The sequence below is a fragment of the Jaculus jaculus genome, chromosome 17 (assembly GCF_020740685.1).
Source record: "Jaculus jaculus isolate mJacJac1 chromosome 17, mJacJac1.mat.Y.cur, whole genome shotgun sequence".
Taxonomy (NCBI): Eukaryota; Metazoa; Chordata; class Mammalia; order Rodentia; family Dipodidae; genus Jaculus; species Jaculus jaculus.
The window spans coordinates 21,512,321-21,539,191 of record NC_059118.1 but is presented as its reverse complement, the minus strand read 5'-3'; the positions used below and the strand labels follow the sequence as shown (position 1 = coordinate 21,539,191).

Genomic DNA, 26,871 nt, shown 5'->3' with positions numbered 1-26,871 from the left:
GGGTCTCTTAAAGTGCTTGATATGCTAGTCCTAAGTTAACCACACAACTTTCCTATCTCCTCTAAGAAAACTGGAATCCTATATATGACTTAATATAACTCAAACATTGCTGAAGATCACATAGGAAGCTGATAAAACTCCATTTCAGAAGCCGGGTGTGTTGGTGCATGCCTTTAATCCCAGCACTCAGGAGGCAGAGGTAGGAGGATGGCCATGAGTTCCAGGCCATCCTGAGACTACAGAGTGAATTCCAGGCCAGCCTGAGCTGCAGTGAAAGCCTACCTCAAAAAGAAAAAAAAACTTCCATTTTAAAAACATTGTTTATCTGACAATACCTACTCTTCCTATGCTTTCCACTTTAAGTTCTCTTTTCCAGGCAGCTTCTCCAAGACTTCACTAGAAACAGCTGCTTCTTCCATTTTCTGATTTCTCCTTCTGAGTCCACAAACATGCTATTAGCCACATCTAACTCCTTTAACTCCCCCTTCACCACCCAGTTTCTTGGAAAAGGATCTCTATGTTGCATCACAAACTGGAGTCTTAGCAGAGTACAAATCCACATAATTTTAGAAGGATATGACATTTGCAGGCTACACTATCTATCTATCTATCTATCTATCTATCTATCTATATATATATAAAATATTTAAAAGAGAGAAGTCATTCTTAATATTATTAATTAAAAATAATTGGTAGCTTACTTAGATATCACACACATACACTTAGAATTGTTATAAATTGTGTTAGGAGGTATATTCTTACATACAAATATACATAATAATCATCCTAGGGGTTGAAGGTGCATTTCAGGAGTAGAACACATGCTTACAACATGCTGAGCCTTGAATGCAATCCCCAACACTCTTCCCCTCCAAAGAAAATATCATAAATACAGTTCTAAAAGAAAACCTAATAAAAAGTTAGTAATAAGGGCCAGAGAAATGGCTTAGCAGTTAAGAGCTTGCCTGTGAAGCCTAGGAATCCGGGTTCCAGGCTCGATTCCCCAGGACCCACGTTAGCCAGATGCACAAGGGGGCGCATGCGTCTAGAGTTCCTTTGCAATGGCTGGAGGCACTGGCGCACCTGTTCTCTCCCTCCCCCCCTCTTTCTGTCTGTCACTTTCAAATAAATAAATAAATAATAAAATAAAAACAAAAGTTGGCAATAGACCTCTTTCTACTATAAACAATGAATGAAGTCAAAATCTTTTACAATATTATTGACTCAAGCTCAAGCCCTTCAAATTTTAGGATGTCCAATTATGTTTCTAGGCAAATATAATGGAGCAATATCCTGAATAAAATACAGCTCTCAATAGTACATATAAAAACCCACTAATATTTATTTGTAAACTTCTTAGTGAATTTCACATTACAGATATATCATTAACATACTAGGTACTCACTTCTTCTGCTTGCATCATTTTAAAAACTTCCCCAAATTCAGAATTTTCTCCTGTTCCAATGACAATACCCTAAGGTGTGGGGGGGGAACCAGTTAGTTCATTTATACTTAGATGGAATCACTTCTTCCAAACAAAAACAAAAAGAGGAATAAAAGTCTTTTACTTCATTTTTTCAAAGCCTTGCCTACCTAGCTGTCATATACAAGGTTACTTTTTCACATTACTATCATTTGTATTAACCCTTTATAATGCAAACGTTGGAAAGAAACTGACTCAGTTCTGAGGCTCATGTTTTTAATCTGTCTTAAGCACAGTGGAGACATCTGACGCACTTAAGTAGCACAGTGGCAGTGCAAAGTGCTCAGCAGACAAGAGAGGGGGCAGGAGAGGAGAGTTAACCAAAACTTCAGAGATGAAAAGGCCACCAGGAGACCTGCTGCTTTGTAAAACAAAAAAAGTAATTTAAAATAATAATGAGAATGAATGGAGTACACTATATAGATAAATGATTCTGCTTCCAGAAGCCATAGATTATTTATGAAACACTATTAGTGTCAGCTGTGGAGTGCCTCCCAACCAGCTGCTAGCCCGGGAAGCTCCAGAGGTCCCAAAACAAGACAGACTATGACCATGGTCTTGGTTGCCCACCAGAACTTAACAGTAAGAACCTACTGCTGAAGACATCACACCTTCTGGTTGTAGGATTAAGAGAAATCCAACTGGATGTGTCCTCCCTGCTGACTAGCTTCACAGTGCCAGAAGGTTCTATGGAGGCTTCTGGGAAAGAAGTCATCAATGAATGACCTCATCCAGCAGCGGACCCTGCATACTACAATATTGATGTTGCCAGATCAGATGTGTCCAATGGTGTGATACTGGCATGATTATAATGGAAGCAACCAATTGCACACTGCTTAGATTTGATGCCCACTCTACAAGAGGGAATTCATGCCTGGTTCTATAAACCAGGTCCATGGTTGGGGAGACCAAAGCCCTAGTAGGAAACCACTAAACAAATATGTTTTACAAATTGCTTTCAAAGAATTTATGTCCATACCTGCAGATTAGGGTTGCTCTCAGCCTTGGTCAGAAAAAGGTTTTTTGTTTGTTTGTACAGTCAGAACTGGTCAAGGTACTGAAAATAAGTGACTGCTAAATGCTCAGCCTTGTCCAAGGCATTTATTCCATTCTCTCCAAAGCTCAGGAAATGTATGGCATGGCCCTTACACCCTTTAACTCATAGTAGCTGTGGTTATCTGCCTATCTGTACATGACAGGGCCAGTGGACATTCTGTCAAGGATAAGCAAAAGGGGCCCCACCCCTCCCTAAGGGGCTAGTAGCAGGTTAAATGTTGCTAGGGGGTGGAGAGTCATTCTCTTCCATGTTATATCCATTGGTAAGGGGTGTGAAGAAGAGGGGTTCACTGGGAGTGAGAGGGATAAGAGTAATGGGTTATAGATGATCAAAATGCAATATATATACATACATGTGTGTGGGCATAGGCATGTATGAAATTGTCAAAAAAAACATAAAAATCAATACATACTAAGAACTAAATCCCTTATCTAAATAAATGGCAGAACTACAGCAAAACAGAATTTCAGGGACAGTTCCTCTCCAATCTTGCAAAGAGCTGCCAGGGGTTACTTTCCAATTCTGTCTTTGTCATGTGTTTTGGAAAAAACACACAGATAAAATTAGCAAAAAGGAGGATGATTACAAACAAAGGAAGCACTTTTTTCAAAAGATGTTTAATTACCTTTGCTTTGCCACATCTGACCAGCGTGCCCATGAAGGCAATGTTACTTCTTGATGCAAGAGCTCCATTAGTCGCAGCTGGCTGAGGAGCTGTCACCTTTGAGCAAGGTGTTGTCTCTCCTGTCAAGCTAGACTCATCAATGGAAAGATCCACAGCCTTGGGAAACAGAAAGCGGCCCATAAATTCAAATTTGCAGTAATAAACTCCACTTCTAAAAAGTTTCTACCATCATTTCTTCCTCCAATATGTGTACCTTGTATGACACTCACTGCTCTACAACAGCAAATTAAATGTAAAGCTGAAGCCAAAGGCTGGAGAGATGCCTAGCAGTTCAGGCACATGCCTGCAGAGCCAAAGGACTCAGGTTCAGTTCTCCAGATTCCACATAGCACGGTGGCGAGTGTGTCTGGAGTTCACCTGCAGGGGCTAAAGGCCCTGGTACAACCATCCTCACTCTCTCTCCCTATCTCCAATTAATAAATAATCAATTATGATCAATTATGATAGAAAAAGACAAATGAACAAAAGGCTTTAAAGATACTGGGAGATATTTCATTATTTGGGACTCAATTTTCATTAAATGCCCTAAACATTTGCTCCAAATTAATATATGGATGATTCAAATTACACAAGTGTGCATACATACACACACATATTGGTAAGAATCAAAACTGTATATGAATGGGGTTGGGAAGATGGCACAATGGTTAAAGGTGCTTCCCTGCAAAGCCAAGAGCCCAGGTTCATTGCTCCAGTACCCATGTAAAGCCAGATGCACAATGTGGTACATGCATCTAGAATTCATATGCAATAGCAAGAGGCCTTGGTGCCCTATTCTCATTTATTTATTTATGCATTCTTTCATTCATTTACTCATTCTATTTGTCTCTTTTGTACATACAAATAAGTAAAATTTTAAAATGTATATAAGTGTTACCATGCAGATTTCATGACTACATCTGATTGACAGCATTCAATTCTGAGGGTTTTACTTATAATAAAGTATTTACCTATTTAAGCACAGAAAATATCATTTTGTGAGTGGAAAATGCTACAGCATTGTTTCTGAAGGTACAGCCCACAGAAGAATATAACCCTAAGGATATGAAGGTGTGCAATGTAATGATGAGAGACAGACACCTGCAGGGGTACTGGAGCCAAGTAAGTCTCAGGAATAAGGTGAAAAGCTTTCCCTATTGCAGTGCTGCTCAAACCTTCTCAAATCCTCCATGGAATCACCTCAAGAGGTCTGCTGCTTCAGCAAGCATTCTCTCAAGGCAGTCTCAGCAAGAGCAGCAGAATCAGTATCACCCCACCACCTCTGGGCTTGTCAGAAATGCAATCTTCTACCCAACCACCAACCAAGGCTGGGGAGAGTGAACCTAACACCGTCGTCACAAACCCTCCAGTGATTCTACCACACGGTCACATTTCAGAGTCAGTGGAAAGATGACAGGGTTCTCGCAGAAGCCCTCCCTCTAGGGAAACTAGAAGCTACAGTGCATGATTTTCATTATTTTGCAGGCTCATTCACCTAACAATCATTTACTGACTTAACTTGGGTAGGTAGCAGCCTAAATCCTGTGAAAAGACATTTAAAAAATGAACCTAGATCAGCTAAATTATTAGACAGTCTCACTGGAACTAAAGACTTTGAATTTTATGCCATTTCCTCCTCTATCCCCTTCCCGGCCCTTTTCTCTTTAATAGAAAAGAGCATGGTGACCAAGCTGAGCCCTGTCAAAGCCAAGACTCAAAGGCTAAGAAGTTGCATCATTTTATTTGTTGGTTTGCCTTGCAGTGTTGGAGACTGACTCCAAGGCCTAAAACATGCTAGGTAAGAAACCTACCACTGAGTTATATCCCCAACTCAATCACACCTTTTACATTTACTCATATGTTATAATCAACTTAATCTCACATAAAAGGGCTATAAAAAACACTCTTCCTCCTCCCCATATATGCAACAAAAGTTTTAACTTACTGCCATTCATTCGGTCACTTAACAAATAGGGGTTAGTGCTCACAAAGTGCCATATGGGGGAATCAGCAATCAACAAAAGTTCCTGCCCTCAGCGATCATCCAAATGGGAAAGTAATTCTAAAAATAAATAAGTGGATTAATGTGCCACACCAGGTAGAAGAAGAACAAACAGTAAGAATACAACAACATTTTAGATTAGAGGAGAAAATTCCTCAAGAACAGATAACCTTTCTGCTGATCCCTGATAGACTTCAGGGCTCCAAGCCTGGGTCATGATCAAGGAGCAAGGACCTCAGGCAAAGGAAACAAAAAGAACAAAGCTTGGAGGCAGAAGCGTGTCTGATATACTCAGACGCTAGGTAAAGGTAACTTTGAAAAGACAAACCAAGAGTTTACAAAAGTAAATCATTAAGTTTAATATTATGTAGCATGAAAATTTTTCTCACATAAAGACAGCAACTGTCAGCACATCCCAACAATTGAGTTATAATGGAAATGTTCAGTAGTTTAGCATCAAGTTAGACTCAGAAAAATTATTTCTACAACACAAACCAACAATCCTTTAGTCTTTGAAGACGTGTGTGTGTGTGTGTGTGTGTGTGTGTGTATGCATGTGTACAAGCTAGGGCCTCTTGTTGCTGCAAGCACAAAACACTTGCACCATGTTTTGTGTCCAGCTTTATGTGATGGACTTAAAAATTGAACCCAAGCTGGGAGATTTTGCATGCAAGTGCCTTTAACCACTGAGCATATCTTCCCAGCCACCTACTCTTTTAAAATTTAAGTACATGAGGATACAAACCAGAAGCTGGAAAGTCAGCTTAGTAGTTAAGGTGCTTGCCTGTGAAGTGGAAGGACCCAGGCTCAACTTTCCAGATCTCACATAAGCCAAACGTACAAGGTGAGGCAAGCACAAGGTCATACATGTGCACTAGGTAGCACACATGGCTAGAGTTTGATTGCAGTGGCTGGGGGCCCTGGAGCACTAATTTTCTCTCTCCGTCTGCCTGCCTGTTTCATTAATTGTTTTAAATTATAATCCAGGTAATTTAGGGTTTATTACATCAAATCAACTATAGGTAATATAATACCAGCCATGTTCAAAGGCCAAGAAATTTATTAAAGGAAAACATGTGGCTTTTCTGTTCCAATTAAACTTAGAACTTCAGCAACTTAATGAATAACTTTTCACACTAACATAATTATTACCAACTAAAACCAAAAATAAAAATATATACTGTAAGAAGGCTAGAGAGATGTCTTGATTGCAAAGCCTAAGGACTCAAGTTCGATTTCCCCAGTACCCATGTAAGCCATATGCACAAGATGGCACATGCATCTGGAATTCATTGCAGTGGCTGGAGGCCCTCACACACCTATTCTACCTAAATAAATACTTAAAAATCCTATTTCTTCAAAGCTGATATTAACATGAAAATCAATCATGACATTTCCTTCCTTATTTGTTACACTCTGTTACCTACAAAGCTACACTAAATTATCCGAATGAATCCCATGAACAACTCTCACAAGTAAGTGCCATGATCATTATCCCTATTACAGATACTCTGAATAACAATAATATGTACAGTGAAAACCTTGGAGATCAAATCCCAATTGATAGATTTCTCTAATTAGTTAGAGGATCCATATGCAATTATTTCTCCTTCCTAGTCTTATAATTACAATAAAAAACTAACTTATTAAGCACATGTATTTTTATAAATTAAAAAAAAATCAATGTAAGGTTCATTTTACTTAACTGACAACTCAAAAATGCTTAAGACAACAGAGGTACGTTGTAATTTTCTGGGGACCTTGCTTAGAAAAAGATCCGTTAACTTTTAAAAGTAAATACTAACATACATTTTGAGAGGTAGGGTCTCACTCTAGCCCAGGCTGACCTGGAATTCACTATGTAGTCTCAGAACAGCCTCAAACTCATGGCAATCCTGTTACCTCTGCCTCCCGAGTGCTGGGACTAAAATAGAGGCATGCACCACCACGCCCAAGGAATTCTCTCTCTCAGAGAGGTAAAGTTTCTGTTTCCCTTTAAAAAGTTTAAAAAATGTAAATCTTGGGGCTGGAGAGATGGCTTAGCGGTTAAGCGCTTGCCTGTGAAGCCTAAGGACCCCGGTTCGAGGCTCGGTTCCCCAGGTCCCACGTTAGCCAGATGCACAAGGGGGCGCACGCATCTGGAGTTCGTCTGCAGAGGCTGGAAGCCCTGGCGCGCCCACTCTCTCTCTCTCCCTCTATCTGTCTTTCTCTCTATGTCTGTCGCTCTCAAATAAATAAATTTTAAAAAAAATGTAAATCTTCAGTATGAGTACATACTAACATAAGGTGATTACAGGGAAGAGAGAATATAACCTGACATTTTAAAAATATTTATTTATTTGAGAGAGAGGGAGGGGCACACCAGGGCCTCCAGCCACTACAAACTCCAGGCGCATGTGCCACCTTGTGCATCTAGCGTAAGTGGGTCCTGAGTAATTGAACCTGGGTCCTTAGTCTTCACAGTCAAATAGTACCTTAACCACTAAGCCACCTCTCCAGCCCAACCTGACTTTGTTTTTTGGGGGGGTTTTCAGGGCAGAGTCTCACTCTAGCTCAGACTGACCTGGAATTCACTATGCAGTCTCAGGGTGGCCTCAAACTCATGGTGATCCTCCTACCTCTGCCTCCTGAGTGCTGGGATTAAAGGAGTACGCCACCACGCCCAGCTTCCAACCTGATATTTTTAACAGAGGAAAAATATGGTTTTACTTGCCCAACTGATGTGGGAATTTTTTTTTTAATGTGGAAAAATTGTGAAGCCAGGGGAAGGAAAAGGAGCCCCTCACACCACAGTCTAGTTGAAACCTCTCATCAGCTGAGTATCAAGAATTTCAACATAATTAGCTGCATTTGCTTAAGGCCCTTCTCCTTTCCCAACCATAACCAGCCTGCAATTTTCTGGGAATCTCAGCACAAACCTCATTTACAGTAAAAGCCATACCCTAACCCTTGTGCAACCCTAGTGACTCCTGGTTTTATCTTATCAGCTTGTAATCCATCCAAGGCACCTCTGGAGCCATCCCATAATCTCAGTTATCAGAGAGGAACAGGAAGTTGCCTTAGAAATTTAACAGTGCAATTCCAAAAAACTTCCCAGGTCCTATATGCACTGACCACTAGGACAGGTGCAGTGTGACTCTACTTTTGAGAACAGCACAGCCAAGTTTCCTGGGTGCCTTGCTTTTTGTTTTTGATAAAACCCCAACTCTGCTTCACACTGACTAGTCCTGAGAGTCCTTTTAGCATCAAGCCACAAATCCTGGTTTGCCTGACAAGAGAACCCTGAACTAAGAGAATTCCTCAGGCTGCTGAGAGTGACCATGTGCATGGTTGGTAGGGACCCTGCTACCACTGACACTATCAGTGACCAACTCTTTCAACTTCAGCCTTAGCAGAACAGCGATTTAAAAGAGAAGGTTTAGGGCTGGAGAGATGCCTTAGCGGTTACGCAGTCTGACTCTCCAGGTCCCACACGAGCCAGGCACACAAGGTGACACAACTGTGCAAGGTGCGTTTGGAGTCCGATTACAGTGGCTGGAGGCCCTGTGCACCACTTCCTCTCATTTAAAAAAAAGGCCAGTCTGTAGGGCTTGCCTCAAAATAAGTAAATAAATAAGAAGATTAAGATGAATCAGGCTTTTCTAGAGGAAAAAAGTGGGTCATTTAGACGACAGTAGAATTGGCTTTGTCTAGCATAAAAGACAAACTATTATGACAGAAAGGGAGAAGGAGCTCTTGAGGCTTTTTCTGTGTAATTGTAACAAAAACTCAAATTATTAAGAACACATAAATGATACAATCTGTTTAAATTACACGATGTCCCAAACTATAAAGATCTCAACTGTCTAATAAAAAAGATTGTTTGTTATAGCTTTTGTCTCTTAAGAGTGACTCTATGCAGGGCGTGGTGGCACACACCTTTAATCCTAGCACTTAGTAGGCAGAGGCAGGAGGATCACCATGAGTTCAAGGTCATCCTGAGAATACAGAGTGAATTCCAGGTCAGCCTGGGCTGGAGTGAGACCCTACCTCAGGAAAAAAAAAAAAAAAAAGAGTGACTCTTAAAGTTTTCACAAGCAATAGCCTGGGGGAGAAGAGCAAAAAGGGAAGTCATTCTTAACAGAGGTATTTAGTATTAGATAGGCCTAGTAGAGTTTAGTAAAGTCACAAATTAATCGTCCTGAGAAGTCATGTAAGAGGGGAGGTACAATAAAAAACAATCCCCATGCCACCTATCCCAGAGTTTAAGTATTCAACTTTCAGCAGGTGGGCAAGGTAATTACGGGCACATACCTGAGATCCCAGCACTCAGAAAGCAGAAGTGTGTCACTGAGTTTAAGGCCACTGTGGACTACACACTGAGATCATGTATAAACAGCTGAGAGGGTAAGGAGGTACATCTAAATGCACTGCATACAATGTATGAAAACCCATCATGTGTAACTAACATGTATTAATTAAATTTTAAAACAGTAAAAGAGCTGTTTATGAAGAGAGAGACTGATTCTCATTTCTTTTTTTTTTTTGGTTTTCCAGGGTAGGGTTTCACTCTAGCTCAGGCTGACCTGGAATTCACTCTGTAGTCTCAGGGTGGCCTCAAACTCATGGTGATCCTTCTACCTCTGCCTCCCAAGAGATGTGAATAAAGGCATGCGCCATCACGCCTGGCCTCATTTTTTGTTGGGCAATCTGGTCAGTGTTAGATACAATGCAGTGCAAAAATCAGAATATAGGAATCAAAATGGATATATAATACATAATCTTAATGTTTATTTAGCACCTACCTACCCAACAAAAATAATTAGAAAAAAATCATAAAATTATTCATACCTTATACTCAGAAGGGGGGAGAGGGAAGAGAAGGGAGGGAAAGAAGGCAAGGAAGGGGAAGAGAGGGCAGTAGGGAAGGAAGATGGAAGGAAATGCTAGTCACAAAGATTTCCTGAAAGGCAAAAAGTGACTGTTTTTAAAAGATCAAGGTTAATATTCAACAACTGGCAGCTACAAATAAATTCTTAAAGAACCAGTATGTACTATGTTGCCAAGGCAATTGTCTCTGTAGACTAGAATTAAAAGCAAATCATTAAAAAGCAAATTAGAATTGGATTTCTTTCCCCAGAAAACAATCTTCCACGATACTCATTTGCAGCGCTCTGATCATGATAAAATTTCTTATGCTGCTCTCAAAAATTAAAGATTCTTCTCTTACTGCTTATTCAGATGGATGAAAATGTAATTAAAAATTCTTCCTAGGCTGTAAGTTATTGACACTTAAAGCCTAGCCAATCAAGTGCTACTTATTAAAAAGGATCTATGGAGTTAATTTTATCCCTTGGTACATGCTGTACATGAATTGCTGGCTTCTGACTGAGGTGCACAATTCAATTTAATCAAGCTGCCAAGAACTTAAAGGCCAGTACTCAGTTGACAAGGGTTCTGAGCCAGCTCGCTATAGGTATTAAATGGCAAAGGCGATCTACTTTTGCTTCAGTAATCTCAAAAGGCTTGACTTGGGAGGCACAGAAAGAAGGAACATTGCATTAAGAGAGACTGGATCTCAATAAGCAAAACAAAGAAAGAGAAAGAAAAAAGAAAAAAAAACCAGAAGAGGGAAGGGAAAGAAAATCACTAGATTAAATTATTACCTCAATATCACTGAACCGCAGCCTACTGTCTGAATCCTAGAGGACAAAAGCTTATTCTCCTCAACGTTTTCCACAAGTATAGCATTCTTTAGCTAAGCCCCATGCCACATCCGTCCCTTTTTAAATTTTGAGATGGGGGTATGGGGGGAGGTTGCCTTTTTTTTTGAGGTAGGGTCTTACTCCAGCCCAAGCTGACTGGAATTCACTCACTCTGTAGTCCCAGGCTGGCCTGGAGTTCACAGCAATGGCCCTACCTCTGCCTCCTGAGTGCTGGGATTCAAGGGGTGCAACAGCTAACCAGGCAGAAGAGGGGTCTACTTGTGGCCCAGGCTAGTTTCAAACTCAAGCTCCTCCTGCCGCACCTCCACCACCCCTTCCAGCTCAGCTTACTCTTCCTGTTGCACGGCTCCCACAGCAGATCAGACTAACCACGCAGCCAGAAAACAAGCACCGCAAGGGTGCCAAAGATGTAGGAAGGAGATTTCTTTTTATTTTGAGAGAGAGACAAAGGCAGACAGAGAGAGAATGGGGCCACCAGGGCTTTCATCCACTGCAAAAGAAATCCAGATGCCTGTGCCACCTTGTGCATCTGTCTTACGTGGGTCCTGGTAAATGGAACCCGGGTCCTCTGGATTTGCAGGCAAGTGCCTTAACTACTAAGCCACATCTCTAAACCAATTTTTTTAAAGAAAGGATGTATTAGAGAGAGAGAGAGGCAAACAGACAGGGAGACACCACGGTCGCACTAGGGCCTCTAGCCACTGCAACTAAATTCCACATACATGCACCATCTTCTGCTGATGGCTGTATGTGGGAACTGGGGAATCGAACCCAGGTCCTAAGGCTTTGCAGGCAAGTGCCTTAACTGCTGAGCCATTTCTCAAGCCTTTAATTCATGTTTTTAAGCAAGCCCCACAATTCTTAAGATTTCTTTTAAATTCCCTGCCCATCAATTCACATATGAGACTTTGCTCCATCTCACGCAAGATGAGAATCATCCTTTCGTCCAGTGTAACACACTGCACACGCCACCCACCCGCCTCCTCAATTCAGCATGACCACGCTGCACACGCCACCCACCCGCCTCCTCAATTCAGCGTGACCACACTGCACATGCCACCCACCCGCCTCCTCAATTCAGCGTGACCACACTGCACACTCTACCCACCCTCCTCCTCAATCCAGTTGTCTCAGTATTGGTGCTAACATTCAAGGAAAACCACACAACAAACACTACCTGAGGCACCTTAGCTCATATTCAGTTGAGTAAAAGTGATTTCAATGTACACAGAAAGTTTCATAGCAGTTTATTTATAGAAAAAAAAGCTTTTAATAGTTTCCTACTATCATTCCTCAGCATATATCAAATTATTGTAACTTCGGAATATATTGTTAGAATTTTTGGTTATAAAGTTACTGTTTAGTTCTGACAAGACAGCTTAGTGATTAAGGCATTTGCCTGCAAAGCCTAAGGACCCACGCTGAACTCTCCAAATCCTATGTAAGCCAGATGCACAAAAGGTGATGCAAGCGCACAAGGTCGCACATGCGTACAGGAGGCTCACGTGTCTGTAGTTCGATTACAGTGGTTGAGGCTCTGGCACACCAATTCTTTCCACCACTCTCCCCCCTTGCAGTAAAAAGAAAACAAAAAGGGCCAGTCTATTGTGCTTGCCTCAAAAAAAAAAAAGCTATTTAGTTGTTGATATGAGCTTCCAAAACAGTTCATCACATTAACCTTAGCATAGGATCAGGAAGTTTCAACTATGCACTATGTGAAGCAGCATTCTCAGCACTGATGTTTATGAAATCAAAATATCAGCCAAACTGAAAAAGGCCAAGGCACTTCCTGGGCAAACGTGAGGGCCTGAAAGGGCCTGAGACTGCTGGAGTTCAAATCTCCAGATTACATGTAAAACAGCTGGGAGGGGCCATGCATGCCTGCCACCCCAGTTTCACAGGGAACTGAGAACCAACAGAGTTCTATAGCTCTGGAAAAGTAGAAGACTCTGATTCCAAACAAGACACATGCTACAAGAGTGACAGGGCCTCGCCACAGCCAACCATGGCAAGTGAGCATACAGAAAGCTGCAAAGGTATATCCAGTGCACACACCACACAGAGCTCACACACATCATGGTACACACACACAAAAGAAAAAAAAATGAAGGCTCTATACTCTTCAGTATCAAATATTCAGCCAAGATTTAATCTCTCATAAAAATAAAAAGCATCTCGTCACACACCTGTGCAATGGTGGCACACAGCCTAGGTGGGTAAGCAATGGCTCACTGATTGGCTATGAGATCAACTCAGTGAAAAGGAACCCATAACTGAAACTAGGAACCAAGTCAGAACACTATGGAGACCAAGATAATGGACTCCACTGAGAAGCACCCACTAGCCTTCAACCCAAAATGAGGCTACACCTATCAAAATCTCTGTAAATAGGGCTGGAGAGATGGCTTAGCGATTAAGGAACATGCTTGTGAAGCCTAAGGACCCCAGTTCAATTCTCCAGGTCCCACGTAAGCCAGATGTGCAGGGTGGCGCATGCGTGCGGAGTTCGTATGCAATGGCTAGAAGCCCTGGAATGATCATCCTCTCTCTGCCTCTAACAAATAAATAAAAATAAAATCTTAGAAAAAAAAACCTCTCTAAATAAAGAAAGCTTATCCCCTTTAACCTATTCTGATCTCACTGTCCATTGGAGAATCTGTTTTTCTTTATCAGAAAGCAGCAGAGAACCGAGGACAGCCATAATCTACCAGTAAGACAAGAACAGATGGCTGACTCCTTGTCAGCAGATGAAACAGCCCTAGCACAGCAGCTGGGGCCAGGTGAACCCATCAAGGAACTAGGGAGAGGAGAAGTGTGCTGCTTCCTCAGTGAGCCTCACTACCCAGGCCAGGGTGATGGAGACAAGACACCGAGGATGCTCACACACACCCCAAAGAAGAAATCCTGAAGCTGAGAGCTCAACACTAAAGCACACCTACCCAGGCTCAGGGGAGTTTGCAGAAGACGGCATGTAAAGAATGCAGACCAGAGCGGGAAGGAATATGCAGAGACATGGTCCTCCACGCAACAACAGACTCATAACCCACAACTCCATGGCAAATGCCAGCAATCCCACTAAGGAACGGCCTCAGTGCAGAGGAGGCAGGGAGGAGGGAAATGATGGTGCCAACATATGTGTCCATAAAGTGTCTACTTAATAATAAAAAATAAAAATTAAAAATAAAAAAACACATCCATCTCAGTGTATAAATCTGCTTTTGTCTTTAATGATAAATTGCATTCCAAGTAATTGTTTCAAGATAAATTTCTTTGATTTATTTTCAATAAATGTTTATGTACCTATTTATATACCTGTGCATGTAAAATACACCTGTAATATAAAAATATCTCAGACAACAAAGAGTTATGAGTGCAAAAAAATAAAAGATGCCTGTACTACGGGTCCCAGAACACATTCACACAGGTAGTAAGACTTCTGTAACATTAATAAAAAACAAATAACACTGCCGAAGCCCTTCCCTACTAGCAGTACTGTAAGTGAACTAAACTTGGTATGTAAAATGAGAAGGGCTGGAGAGAGAGAGATGGCTTAGAGGTTAAGGCGCTTGCCTAGGAAGCCTAAAGTTCCAGGTTGGATTTTACGGTACCCATGTGTGCCAGACGCAGGAGGTGGCGCGTGCATCTGGAATTTGCCTGCACCGGCTATTGGCTCTGGTGTGCACACATTCTGTCTCCCTCTCTTTCTCTCTCTCTCATAAATAAATAAATAAAAATTTTTAAAAAACAACTGAAAGTAGTTGATGAACATGTTAAGTGAAGAAGGAAGACACACCACAAGGCATGTATATGTGACTGCATTTACATGAAATGTCTAGAATAAGCAATGTAGTTTAGTGGCGAGCAGATGAGTGACTATCAGAGTTAAAAGGAGCACAGTAAGTACCAACAGGTAGAGGTATTCAGTTTGGAACAGTAATGAAAATGCTCTACAATTGGACTCTGGTGACAGTTGCATAGCTCTGAATATAATGAAAGCTACTAAATGGTATGTTTTAAATGTGCCACTTTCATGACATATGACATATTAATAAAATTTTCTTTACCAATATTTAAGCCATGCATGGTGGCTTACAAACTAATCAGCAGCCAGACTTTTTGACTCGTCACAAACAAACCCTCAAACTTACCTCAAACAAGCGTAAGTCAGCAGGGACTCTGTCACCTACAGAAAGGCACACTGTGTCACCTGGAACCAAGTCTCGGGCAAGTGTGTGCTCCAATTTTCCTTCACGTACACTGGGCATAAAACAAAAATCATCACCAAAACAAGTCACACTATCGATTTTAAAAAAAAAAAAATGAAACCAGGCATGGTCGCGCACATTTTTAATCCCAGCATTCCAGAGGCAGAGGCAGGAGGATCACCATAAGTTCGAGACCACCCTGAGACTACAGTGTGAGTTCCAGGTCAGCCTGGGACAGAGTGAGACCCTACCTTGGAAAAACAAAAAAAAAGCTCAAATGACAGGGGGAAAAAAAAAAAAAATCACTGGAAAAACCGACTCCTGTTCAAATGTAGACCGTGAGCCCCAAAGCAATCTCTTAGTCACGTAAGCTGTGTATCACAGCCCTTTTCTCCTCACCTACTCAGAAGAGCACTCAGCATGTTCCTTGTGCACCCCACAAAACCAGCAGGGCGCAGCTACCTCACGAGCACCAGCAGCAGCACTCGTTAGCCTTTACTGTGGTTTCCTGCACTGATCAGAGCAGATCTGCATTTAGACTAACAGTCTCTTCTCTGTGTTAGAACAAAGTGGGAACCATAATGACTACTCTACTAGTCACATTTGACTCTGGTTTAAAAGGTACAAATCCCTTTCAAAAAAAAAGGGACATACCAATGGCATTCTGGTGGCACAAGTTTACTCAATTCTTCAAGAGATTTTTCTGAACGATATTCCTATTTAAAAAAAAAGAGAAATTAATATTAACAAAAACACAAATGCAAATGTATTAATATGTGAATATGTTCTTTTTAGGCTTAAATATTAATCACAATTATTTAAAGATTTTTTTCTAATTCTTATCTTTCCCTTTATTTATATATTCCTATGCATTTTCCTAAAAGATGTAGTAATTGACAATTCTGAATATTAAATATTCACAATTTTACGTTCTAATACTCAATATAAAAACCAAAATTATTTAGAAGAAAGTGAAAACCAACTAGTATATCTAAAGTGTTTGTAATTTTGAGTCATTAAAAGTTAAGACAATTGAGCCTTATATTCAAGAAAATTACACATCTGGCGTTCAATGACCAAAGAAGCCAAAGACAATACTATAATATGCAAGATGTGCCTTGAGGATGTAAGCTCATACAACCACACTGGTTTGTGGAATAAATTTGTTTAGAAAGAAAACAATGAATAGGGTCAGAGAGAGAGTTCAGCAAGAGGAGTTGAGTTTGATCCCTAGTACCCATAAATATAAAATGCCACATGTAATCTATGGGCCCCTCCCATCTATAAAATGCCCAATAACCAATCACAGAGACGCTACCAGTGTTGTCTTTCAAAGTTACTCTACAGAGTGTGATTCTATGACTAGGCAAAACAATTAGCTATTAGTATGATTAGGCAGAAATAAAATGGTAGGAGGAATTTTAACTTCTGTTAAAATATTTGGTTGTTTCTTAGGCATATTTAAGGAAAGGAGTCACATTTGTATTTAAGAACAAGCAAGCCTAGTAATTAAAAGATTTTTTAAAAATTTACTTGCACACACACACACACACAGAATGGGTGTGCCAGGGTCTCTTGACACTACAAATGGACTCCACAAACATACACTACTTTGTATATCTAGCTACATGGGTACTGGGGAATTGAACTCATGTTGTTAGGCTCCAAAGGCAAGTGCCTTAACAGCTGAGCCATCTCTCCAGCCCAAAGTTGGATGTTTTTAATAATATTTTGAGGCCTTTCAACTTCCCATCTGTTGAGGTTTGCATGTGAGACATCCTCCACAGGCTCATGTATTTGAACACGTGGTCCCCAGAGGGCTGCTGTGTCAGAAGGCTGGTGAACCTTTGGGAGAGGGAGCCTTACTGGAGGAGTCAATAAGTCAGTGAGGGGAAGGCTTTGAAGTTTTATGCCACACTTCCTGCCCCTCTCTGCTTCCTTACTGCAGAAACAATGTAACCGTAACAAGCTGCATCAGGCTCCTGCTGCCACATCCTTCAGGCCAAGATACAATGTAATTAAACTGTAAGCCAAAATAAACCCCTCCTCACTTATGCTGCTTCCTGTCAGACATTTGGTCAGCATTGAGAAAAATGACTAATACACCATCAAATAAAATAACATTTACATACTAGCAATAGGTCTCAGCTACTACAAAACATACTCTGTTAAATTTACATTGACGTGTTGAAACTGCAATTTTGTGGAGTTTTGAGGGTACTCTCTACTTATAAGAAAGAGTAAGCTATTAGGGTCTTCCATATACAGTGAAAACATTACACATGCAATGCATCATATACCAGATGCATCATTAAAGAATCAGACCATTGAGCAAGCAGAATGAATGCAAAAAACTTCCAGTTACTGGTCCAATGAGTCCTATCACTCACTGGGAGGGAATGACTTACTGCCTTGAATGCTGTACAGACTGGAGAGATTTACCCTACACTAACCAGCTCCAACGGCCCAAGGGCAACATTCACCTGCTCTGAGCAAGATGCCCACCCTGACCTCTTCAGCCCCAATCCAGAATCCTGGTGTCCTATGTTTCCAAACAACCCAATTCCAAATGGCTTCATAAAACTAGTGACTTATTATGCTATAAATTACCTTAAAATATTGAGACAGTGACCCCCCCAAAAAATAACAGAATAAATTACACATGAGAATTACATTCATTTAATATAAAGTTTTGAGAATCAACATGGCAGGAACTTCAGGACATGAAACAATATTACATTTATCCTTACACTAGAACAATTTTTCTACTCTTATTAAGTATATTAACAATGAGACCACCAATATTCTGAAACATATTTCTAAAACCTAAAGAAATTACAAGTATTTAAAACATAAACATAAAATAAGCCTATAAACATAAAATAAGCCTATAAACATAAAACTAAGCATGTTTTAATGTATGGCTAACCCCAAGCCAGGATGTGGTTTTTCCCACATCCATCCCTCCCTCCTTCCTTTACTAGATAGGGTCTATATAGCCCAGGCTGGCCTTGAATTCATAATCCTGCCTCTACCTGCTGGGTGCTGGAAAAGAATTTGTGACATCACCTCCACATGATTCAGAATAATCTTTAAAAGGGGATTCTTATCATGTTTGGTTTTGCTGTTTTAATGTCTATACTGAATAGGAAGTGTGATCTAGATCAGAATACCCCTTCTGTGGAAAAATGAGGAATTTTAAAAGGGGAACAGCCATAAAATAATTTCACTTTATTAAAAAACTGTAATGAAGAAAGTTTAGGGAATACATTCAGTGAACAAGTACACCATTCTGCAATGGGAATCAGTCATAAATTCTAAGGAGTGTTTTTCAGGTAGTGCCTAATAAATTGACCACTTAATACTATACTTTTTGTTTTGTTTATCTAGACTTAGCCATAATAGAAATTAATATATAAGAGCATTATAATGTTATAATTATTATTCTTTAACAGAAATTTTTAAAATTACTTTCATGCTAGATTGTAATTATACTACTGTACCTTTTTTTACTTTTGCTTTTATTCTACTTCAGTTATTCTTAGGACATAAATCAAAGCAGTCTCTAAGTTTCACAAATTTCCCCTGATGGCTTTTGAGTAAACAAGCAATGAATTATTAAGATGGGAGTTATCACCCCATGACTATAAACTTTTTATATAAGCCACTTTAAATTTTTTCAGTAATCAACATACTAGTAGTATGTTAATTATGTTGGTAAAATACATCACTCACCTGAACAAAGGCCACAGTGACAACAATAAGTATTGCCTAAATAAAACATAGAAACAGCCTTATAAATCAGACATGAACAAGAGATCATTATTAACCATATTTTACTTTTCTGACTATGTGCAGTACCAATGTTACAGATTTAAAACATTAAGGTCAGCTAGAGAAGAAATCACAATTTTGCCTTAAGAACTGGAGGGAAGAATCTGATGGCTTTAGCATCTTGACATTCCCAGGACAGTTTCTCCAATGTGTTAAGTCCCTCTGTATTCTCACAAATTGAAAACCCAGCTTTTGTTTGAGTAACATATGCTGGTATTTGCTACTATTACTTGTTCAGTTTTAATTTCTATTCCTCAATTTTACTTAAGAAATTAAAAATCCATTACATGGTAACATGTAATTTAAAAAAACACTGTGAAAAAAGTGGCAATATTTTAAATCTTCCCCTCAGCACTGAATTATCAAAATCCAGTACCTCATGCGTGGTAGCCAGGACTCTATTTCCAGGCTATAGCCCCAGCTCAAGTTATTATATTGAGTTAGTATCCAATCTCTTGCTATATAATTCTCAGGTAAAAACAGCATGATATGGGGATTTTTAACTTGAAATATGAAAAAAAAACAAGCCTCACACAAAACATGGTTGGAAGGGGAGGAGGATGTTAACTGCCTTTCCAGATGATTATGGAGAGTCTTAGCTACTCCACTAAACCTGGCTAACTGTTTGTTACTTAGAAACAATTTGCAATGTAGAATCTAAGACTATATATAAACTTTTCATAATCTTGCATATTAAAATCCATTGGTTTGCCCTGCATATTAAATCTTTTATAATTAAAGATCTGATAACCTCATATACCAGTCACATGGAAAAAACTGGTTCACTTGGTCACCCAAATCCATGTGCTGACATAATTTCTTTGGCTTCAGAGTGCGATGCCCTAACCGAAAAGCCACTGGCCCTTTCCGAATTTCTTAAGAGTTTAAACAAAACCCACATTTGTTTAAACCACTACTAATCTCATTAAAATTAAAGTCTTAAACACTGGGAAGCTGTCCAGAGTTCATGGCAGTGTACAAAAATTTACCAGAACTTTAATTATTGTTTGAAAGCTTGAATTTTTATGAGTCACATTATTCTTTCAAGTAAACAACTGTTCTTTTTTAAGACAACTGCTGTACTTCCATATACAACAAGTTTTACACATATTTCCCATTTCATCATACAGTTCATGTGACAGCATGTACATAAGGGTCAACATTTGCCAGGCGTGGTGGTGCACACCTTTAATCGCAGCACTTTGGAAGCACAGGTAGGAGGATCGTCATGAGTTCAAGGCTACCCTGAGACTACATAGTGAATTCCAGGTCAGCTTGGGCTATAGTGAGACCCTACCTCGAAAAACCAAAAATAAAAGAGAGTCAACATTTAATAAAACTGTTACTACTCTAGGAAGAACATCACCCCACCCTGTTACAGGATCTCACTACATTGCTCAGGAAAGCCTAGAACTTGCCATCTTCCTACTTCCACTTCCAAAGTAGCTTGTGGCTGGGATTGGTGGTTGTGGACCACCATAGCCAGCTGCTATAACCATCAAAAGAGGAAACAAATGACGGTTAATACAGTTTAGGACCACTATTGCCATTTTACTAAGGCTCTGACAGTTTTATACATCATTATTTTGTGCTGGTAATACAAATTCTACAGAAAAGAAAAATAATGATTTAATATTAAAATAGTTTTGACCACACATATCCCCTGAACAAGTTTAGGGGCTGCTGGGTATCCCCAAGTAACAGTTTCAAAATTACAGCTCTACATTAACATCCACTGTGTCCTTAAGCATAACACATTTGCTATGTGAATGCTGTGCTTGCAGTAAGTTGTTATTCTTCTACAAGGAAAGATGAGACAAGAAACAAGCTTATTCCACCAAAAGGATATAACTGTCCATAGGAAAAAGTATGTACAGCTAAAGAACGTTTTTTTAATTTCACTAGTCAAACTATTTTCACTTAGCAAGGAAAAGAAATCTTAAGTCTAATTAGAAAATGATGAGGTATTTCAGATCTGTGAGATTATGGACTGTTATCTTCATGGCTCAACAGCATATGTCTGAAAATTACTCACAATTACTACAACTGGGTGAGGCAATATATGCCTACTGTCCAAGGCGAAGGTAGGACAACTGCTGAAACTCGGGTAAGACCCCCCCATTTCCAGAGCAACGGAAGATAACTACAACTAACAGTGGATCTGGGTAGCTTAAAAGAAGATCTGAAGGCACTTTTTAATTCATTTTCCATAATAAAAAAAAAATCCCAATTTACACAATTAACCACGAGTAAAAGCCATATCTTTTTTTCTTACCACAGTGATACTGACGGCATCATCAAACTGATGCATTAGCACGCTGATGACTGCAGAAGCCAGAAGCAGCATAATAAGCGGATTCTTGAACTACAAGGGAGAAGCAAACACACTTCAGCACTGTTCTGGATGAGTGACGGTGCTTTCCCATCCAATAAAGGCTTAAAAAAGGATGTAAGGGCTAGAGAGATGGCTTACAGGTTAAGGTGCTTGCCTGAAAAGTCAAAGGACCAGGTTCAGTTCTCCAGTGCACACATAAAAGCCAGATGCACTGTGTGCAGCATGCATCTGGAGTTCTTTTACAGGGGCTGGAGGCCCTGGCACACCCATTCTTTCTCTCCACCCCTTTTCATTCACTCTTAAATAAATAAAATAAAAAAATTTTAAAAAGGATAATCATTAGAAAATTCTGAGTCTACATTGGTTTATTTTCATGTAACAAAGAAGGGTTCATGCTTAGTTATGTTTAGTTTTCAACAAAGAATCTGTCAATTCTTTATAGGGTGCATGTGTCCAATAACACTGTATTAATTTTTTTTTAATTTTTTAACTATTTTTTGTTCATTTTTTATTTATTTGAGAGCAATAGACACAGAGAGAAAGACAGATAGAGGAAGAGAGAGAATGGGCGCGCCAGGGCTTCCAGCCGCTGCAAACGAACTCCAGACGCGTGCGCCCCCTTGTGCATCTGGCTAATGTGGGTCCTGGGGAATCGAGCCTCGAACCGGGGTCCTTAGGCTTCACAGGCAAGCGCTTAAGCACGAAGCCATCTCCCCAGCCCTAATATTTTTGTTTTCATGATTTTACAAAGCCCAGGCTGGCCTCCTAGTTAGGATACTTCTGCTTCAGTCTCTAAAGAGCTCTTATCACGGGTATGCACTACCACACGTGGCTTGTAGCAGCTTATTAGTTTAATGAACATAGCTGGTTAGAATTTCTACTGAGGCTAGAAAAAGTAGAAATGAGTTTTTAAGCTAAGAACTCACATATTTTGTATTGGCTCATGCCTGTAATAAAAGCATTTATTTATTTATTTATTATTTATACTGCAAGGTCAGCCTGGGCTACAGTGTGAGAGACCCCTTCCCCACCAAAAATGTTCAGATTTAACCTGAGTCCAAACATCCAAATTATAAGAATAAAACAGTCCTCAAATAAATAATGTAGATTACATTTCTGTCCTTAATCTACACACTACTACAATAAGCCCAGAGAATACAAAGAACAAACATTAAGGTCTTCCCCAAACCTGGCTTTCCTAATATCTGTCTGTCAGAAGAAGTGAGAGAGAGGAAGATACTACCAAGCCCATCAAGGAGAACTTCCATAACCAACCACTCCAAATTTTTCCTTACTGCTCTGATGTCTGATGCTAGAATATCTTCTGAAGCCGAAGAAGGGCATTACTTTCTGGGTTACAGTTTTTCTAAAGCCCAGGCTCTGGGTATCAAACAGGTTCATGTTTAGATGTCACCGCTTCCTGCCCTCTCTGTGGCTCCACTCTGGTCCAGTGGTTCCAACCCAACAGAATCTTGCAAGGAACTAAGGTCAACACTGAGGTTCACTCCACACCAATTAAATCAGAATATTAGGGCACTGGGTCCAGACTCTGACACATTTTAAACATTCTCCAGGTGCTCCTAGCAAATGAAGGATTCAAACAAAACTCTCTGCTCTAGCAAAATAAAAGCTCAAGTGCAACACATCCCACAGCTGACAAACCACAACCCGCCTAGTCAGAGTACCTGGCTGCGACTCCAGCTTCTGACACCTGAGGGCAGGCAACCGATACTTCTAAGCCCCATACTCTTCACCTGGTAAAAGGGAACCTTCTACCAACGACTTTTTTTTTTTTATCTAAGAATGAGTATTAAGCACTGTGTAGACCATAAAATTCTCTTCAAATGTCAGCTGCTAACCATCATACTTGGATGGCAGAACATGACTGCACTATTTCAACAGGTGGTAAGCACCAGACAAGACATTTACAAAAACAAACTCAATATTCTTCAAAAGAAGTCAAGAATGAATTAGTTGCCCTCCCTCTGTCAATTTTTACTTGTGCTCAACTACACTACAGGCATTGTGTGATGCTCACAGAAATCCTAAGAGGCAGACACTATAGTTTTCTTAACAGAAACAAAAGCATTAAATCATATTATGGTAATACTGACTTATTAGCCAAATCATTAGTTTATGATCCATAATGAACTATGTGAGTGCTTCCTTCAGCTTCAGGTAAGCTGGAAATGTGGCAAATGTGAGGAAGCACTTATGACAGTGAAAAGTCTTCCATGAAGCAAGGTGTGTCCACGAGCCTTTAATCCCTAAAAGTCTAGTTTTATCACTTTAGACATACTTATGTACAAAGTTAAGACTCATAACTTTGGGTTCATTTGCTAGCAATGCTATATAAATCACATTACCATAAATCTTTATATAAGAGAATTTTTAAGGCCTGAAGGTTAGCTAACACAGGAATTTTCTTTAAAGAACTTTTATAAATTTAGCAAATCAGGGCTGGAGCGATAGCTCAGTGGTTAAAGGTACCTGCTCACAAGGCCTGTCAGCCTGGGTTCAATTCCCCAGTACCCCCATAAAGCCAGACGCACAAAGTGGCACCATGAGTGGCAAAAGGCCCTGGTGGTCCATACTCACTCTCTCTCTGCTCTAAATTACTGTTAGAAACAAATTTAGCAAACCAAATCCACTAGTTAACATCAGCCATAGGACTGTACAACTTTTTACATCAACATAATTGTTAGTAAACAAGAAAGAAGTGCTGTGAGATTGTGCATAGCCATCATCTACTGTGAGATTGCTATTTCCTCAGGTCAGCACCAGCAGAGAGACCAATGGAGACCACACAGAAGGTAAGAAATAAAGTGAATTTATACCCTGACAATTGGGACTTAAATGATCAAATTTACTAATTTCCTGTTGTTGCTATTTTTTTTTAATATATATATTTTAGTTACTTGTTTGCAAGGAGGAGGAGGAGAATGGGCATGCCAGGGTCCTCTTGCCACTGTAAACAAACTCCAAATGCACGCACCACTTTATGCATCTGGCTTTACGCGAGCACTGGGGAATCAAACCTGGGCTCATAGGCTTTGCAAGCAAGTGCCTTTAACTGCTGAGCCATCTCTCTAGCCCCAAACTTACTAATTTTCTAAACTGGCTGAGATTACCTTCAAAAATATTACCCTTCAAAAGAAGTACTGTGCTCATGTGACTTTATCAGTACAGAAAATGCTATCCTAGACAAGTTAGCAAGCTAACACTTCTTAGCCTTTGGGCTCAAAGAAGAAACAGTCAAAAGTAAAATTGACAGGAATGCTAACCTAACAGTAAACCTAAACAAAGGTAAAATTTTAGGGGAGAAACACACTAAAAGCCAATTATTTCCTTTCTCCATGGAAGATCTCAAAGAGCCTCACCTGCGTGATGTACTTCTTCCACAGCGGTTCGCCCTCGCCAATGTCAAACTCATTCCAGCCATGGAAGGCTCGCCGGTGACTAACCTCAGATTTGTTTAAGCCATCCTGAAGATCAGCCTATGAGATTTTACACATTTTTGAAAATGTCAGCACAGAATAGAGGAAGAAAACTCATGCACACAAGAGTGTATGGTCACATTTGTGGAAGCTTTGCAACCCTGAAATCTAGTCTGTGGTGACAAAGTTTTCCAGAGGCCGCCTGAGACCAGGAGCCATATACTGACAAGGATTAATTTCAAAGAGACAGAGGGAAGCTTTTTGGTATAATAAACATGTTCTATACCTTAGCAAGGTGGAGTGGCTCACTCCTATAATCCAAGCACTTACGAAGCTGAGACAGGTATTGCTATGAGTTTGAAGCCAGCCTGGGCTACACAGTGAATTCTAGCTACAGAATGAGACATTTTCTCAAAAAAAAAAAAAAAAAAAAAAAAAAAACAAATTAAATTAAAAGTATATATGTTATAATGGTGGTTACATTTGTCAAAACGTACACTTCAATCAGTGCATTAAAATAAATAAAATAAAAAATTTATTTTTTTTTAAAGTTGACAACATAGTTTTAACAAAACTTACTTCCCTATGAGAAAAGGCAACAATTCAAACCATACAAACCACTCAGAGAAGCTGAGGCTGGTGTTACGTTTTGCTCCTATACTATAAAAATTTCAAACAGGAAACTTGTGTTTCCTGAATTACTCAAAGTAACATGAACATGAGGTTATTCTTGGGGCATGATAACATCCATGTATGATAATATCATTTAAATCCTTCAGTTATTGACTCTCATGATTCTCTATTCTATCCATTATAAGAAATGAAATTACCTGCATCCTAGGAATAACTAGATTCCCTGGCCTGTATCTTTATAGCAGGATTAATCAAGCCTTTCAAAACTTAAACATAGCCAAAATAAGTGGCTTTAAAGCTAAGTATAAATATCAAAAAAAATATTTAAAAAATGAGCATCAGTATCTTTGAGGTAAAAATTTAAATGTGTGACTAAAAAAAGCTACAAATACTCTTTTCTTGAGTGAACAGACTGTACTTTTTAAAACAAGGAAACGAATAAACTACATCAACAACTAGCAATTAACATTTGCTTATAGCTCTAGACTTGCACTCAGCTTCTACTTTCCTATGGGGGAACAATAGGTCCTAATACTACTTATGTTACAAGTCAAAATGATTATTTTCCTAACTGAGCTGGGGCTGACCCCATGCTCACAGTGTCAGTGACCTTGAGCTATACCGTCCACTCAGGCAGTCACTGGACACATGCAGCTGCCTAAGGAAATTAAGATTAAATAAATGAAATTTAGTTTCTCCATCACACTAGGCACATCTCACTTGTTTAACTGGCAGCTATTATTACAGTGGGCAACACAAAACAAAATTTTTATCATTGGAGAGAATTTTATAGGACGACAACAACTGAGCATCCAAATGACTAGCTTTCCACCAATCACTCACTTGGAGAATGCCCGCAACTTCACTGACTGGTAATTCACTTGCTTTCTTTGATGTCAATACAGGAATCATTGTTTCATTTTCACCATTAGGTAGTTTTTGAAAACGTGCAACCTAGAAAACAAAACCAAAGGAAAACTACTTGAACATACTCAGTATCTATAATGATACCATCTAGAAGAATAAATGCAAATCTGAACATTCACAGCAACTTCCTGTCCTCAGAAAAGTACTTTGGGCTAATAATGACTTCCCAATATTAATAAGACAACATTATACTAACCACATTATTTTCCTTGAAATTTCAAAAAATCATGCTACCAATACAAGCTATATAATACAATCCTCACGTTAAATAAAAAATGAGTTAGAAGTAAAGCAGATGTCCTGTTCACCCGGTTCTGGTGGCTGCACATAAGCATAATCCTCTAATCTCACTGTGTGAGCCCCAGGCGCACGCAGCTGCTTAGCCTTCCCCACGTTAGCCACTCGCCATCTCTGGCCTGCCCAGAGGAGCACATACTCCTCCAAAGCACCAAGGAAGCCTTTACAAGCTACTCCCAAACCAGCAGAAACTGAGAGCCAGAGACCAGACAAGCAAAGATGTGCAGGTGAGTGGGCAGGCTGCAGGTCACTGAACAGGGAGAAACAACAAGAACTACTACTTAACATAAGC

At 39.8% G+C, this 26,871-nt stretch overlaps 1 protein-coding gene across 3 annotated transcripts in view; it reads right to left on the bottom strand.

The window, feature by feature from the left end:
- The window catches only part of Atp2c1 (ATPase secretory pathway Ca2+ transporting 1), a 149,240-nt gene that overhangs the window by 59,860 nt on the left and 62,509 nt on the right, over nucleotides 1-26,871 (bottom strand). For all 3 annotated transcript variants that reach the window (XM_045136552.1, XM_045136553.1, XM_045136554.1), the window contains 8 exons: nucleotides 26,199-26,309; nucleotides 24,666-24,782; nucleotides 21,226-21,315; nucleotides 18,852-18,887; nucleotides 15,771-15,832; nucleotides 15,060-15,168; nucleotides 3,166-3,321; nucleotides 1,406-1,474 (listed from right to left, as the gene is read on the bottom strand). In XM_045136552.1, coding sequence (XP_044992487.1) covers nucleotides 1,406-1,474; nucleotides 3,166-3,321; nucleotides 15,060-15,168; nucleotides 15,771-15,832; nucleotides 18,852-18,887; nucleotides 21,226-21,315; nucleotides 24,666-24,782; nucleotides 26,199-26,309 — 750 coding nt within the window. The remainder of the gene's footprint in view (nucleotides 1-1,405; nucleotides 1,475-3,165; nucleotides 3,322-15,059; nucleotides 15,169-15,770; nucleotides 15,833-18,851; nucleotides 18,888-21,225; nucleotides 21,316-24,665; nucleotides 24,783-26,198; nucleotides 26,310-26,871) is intronic.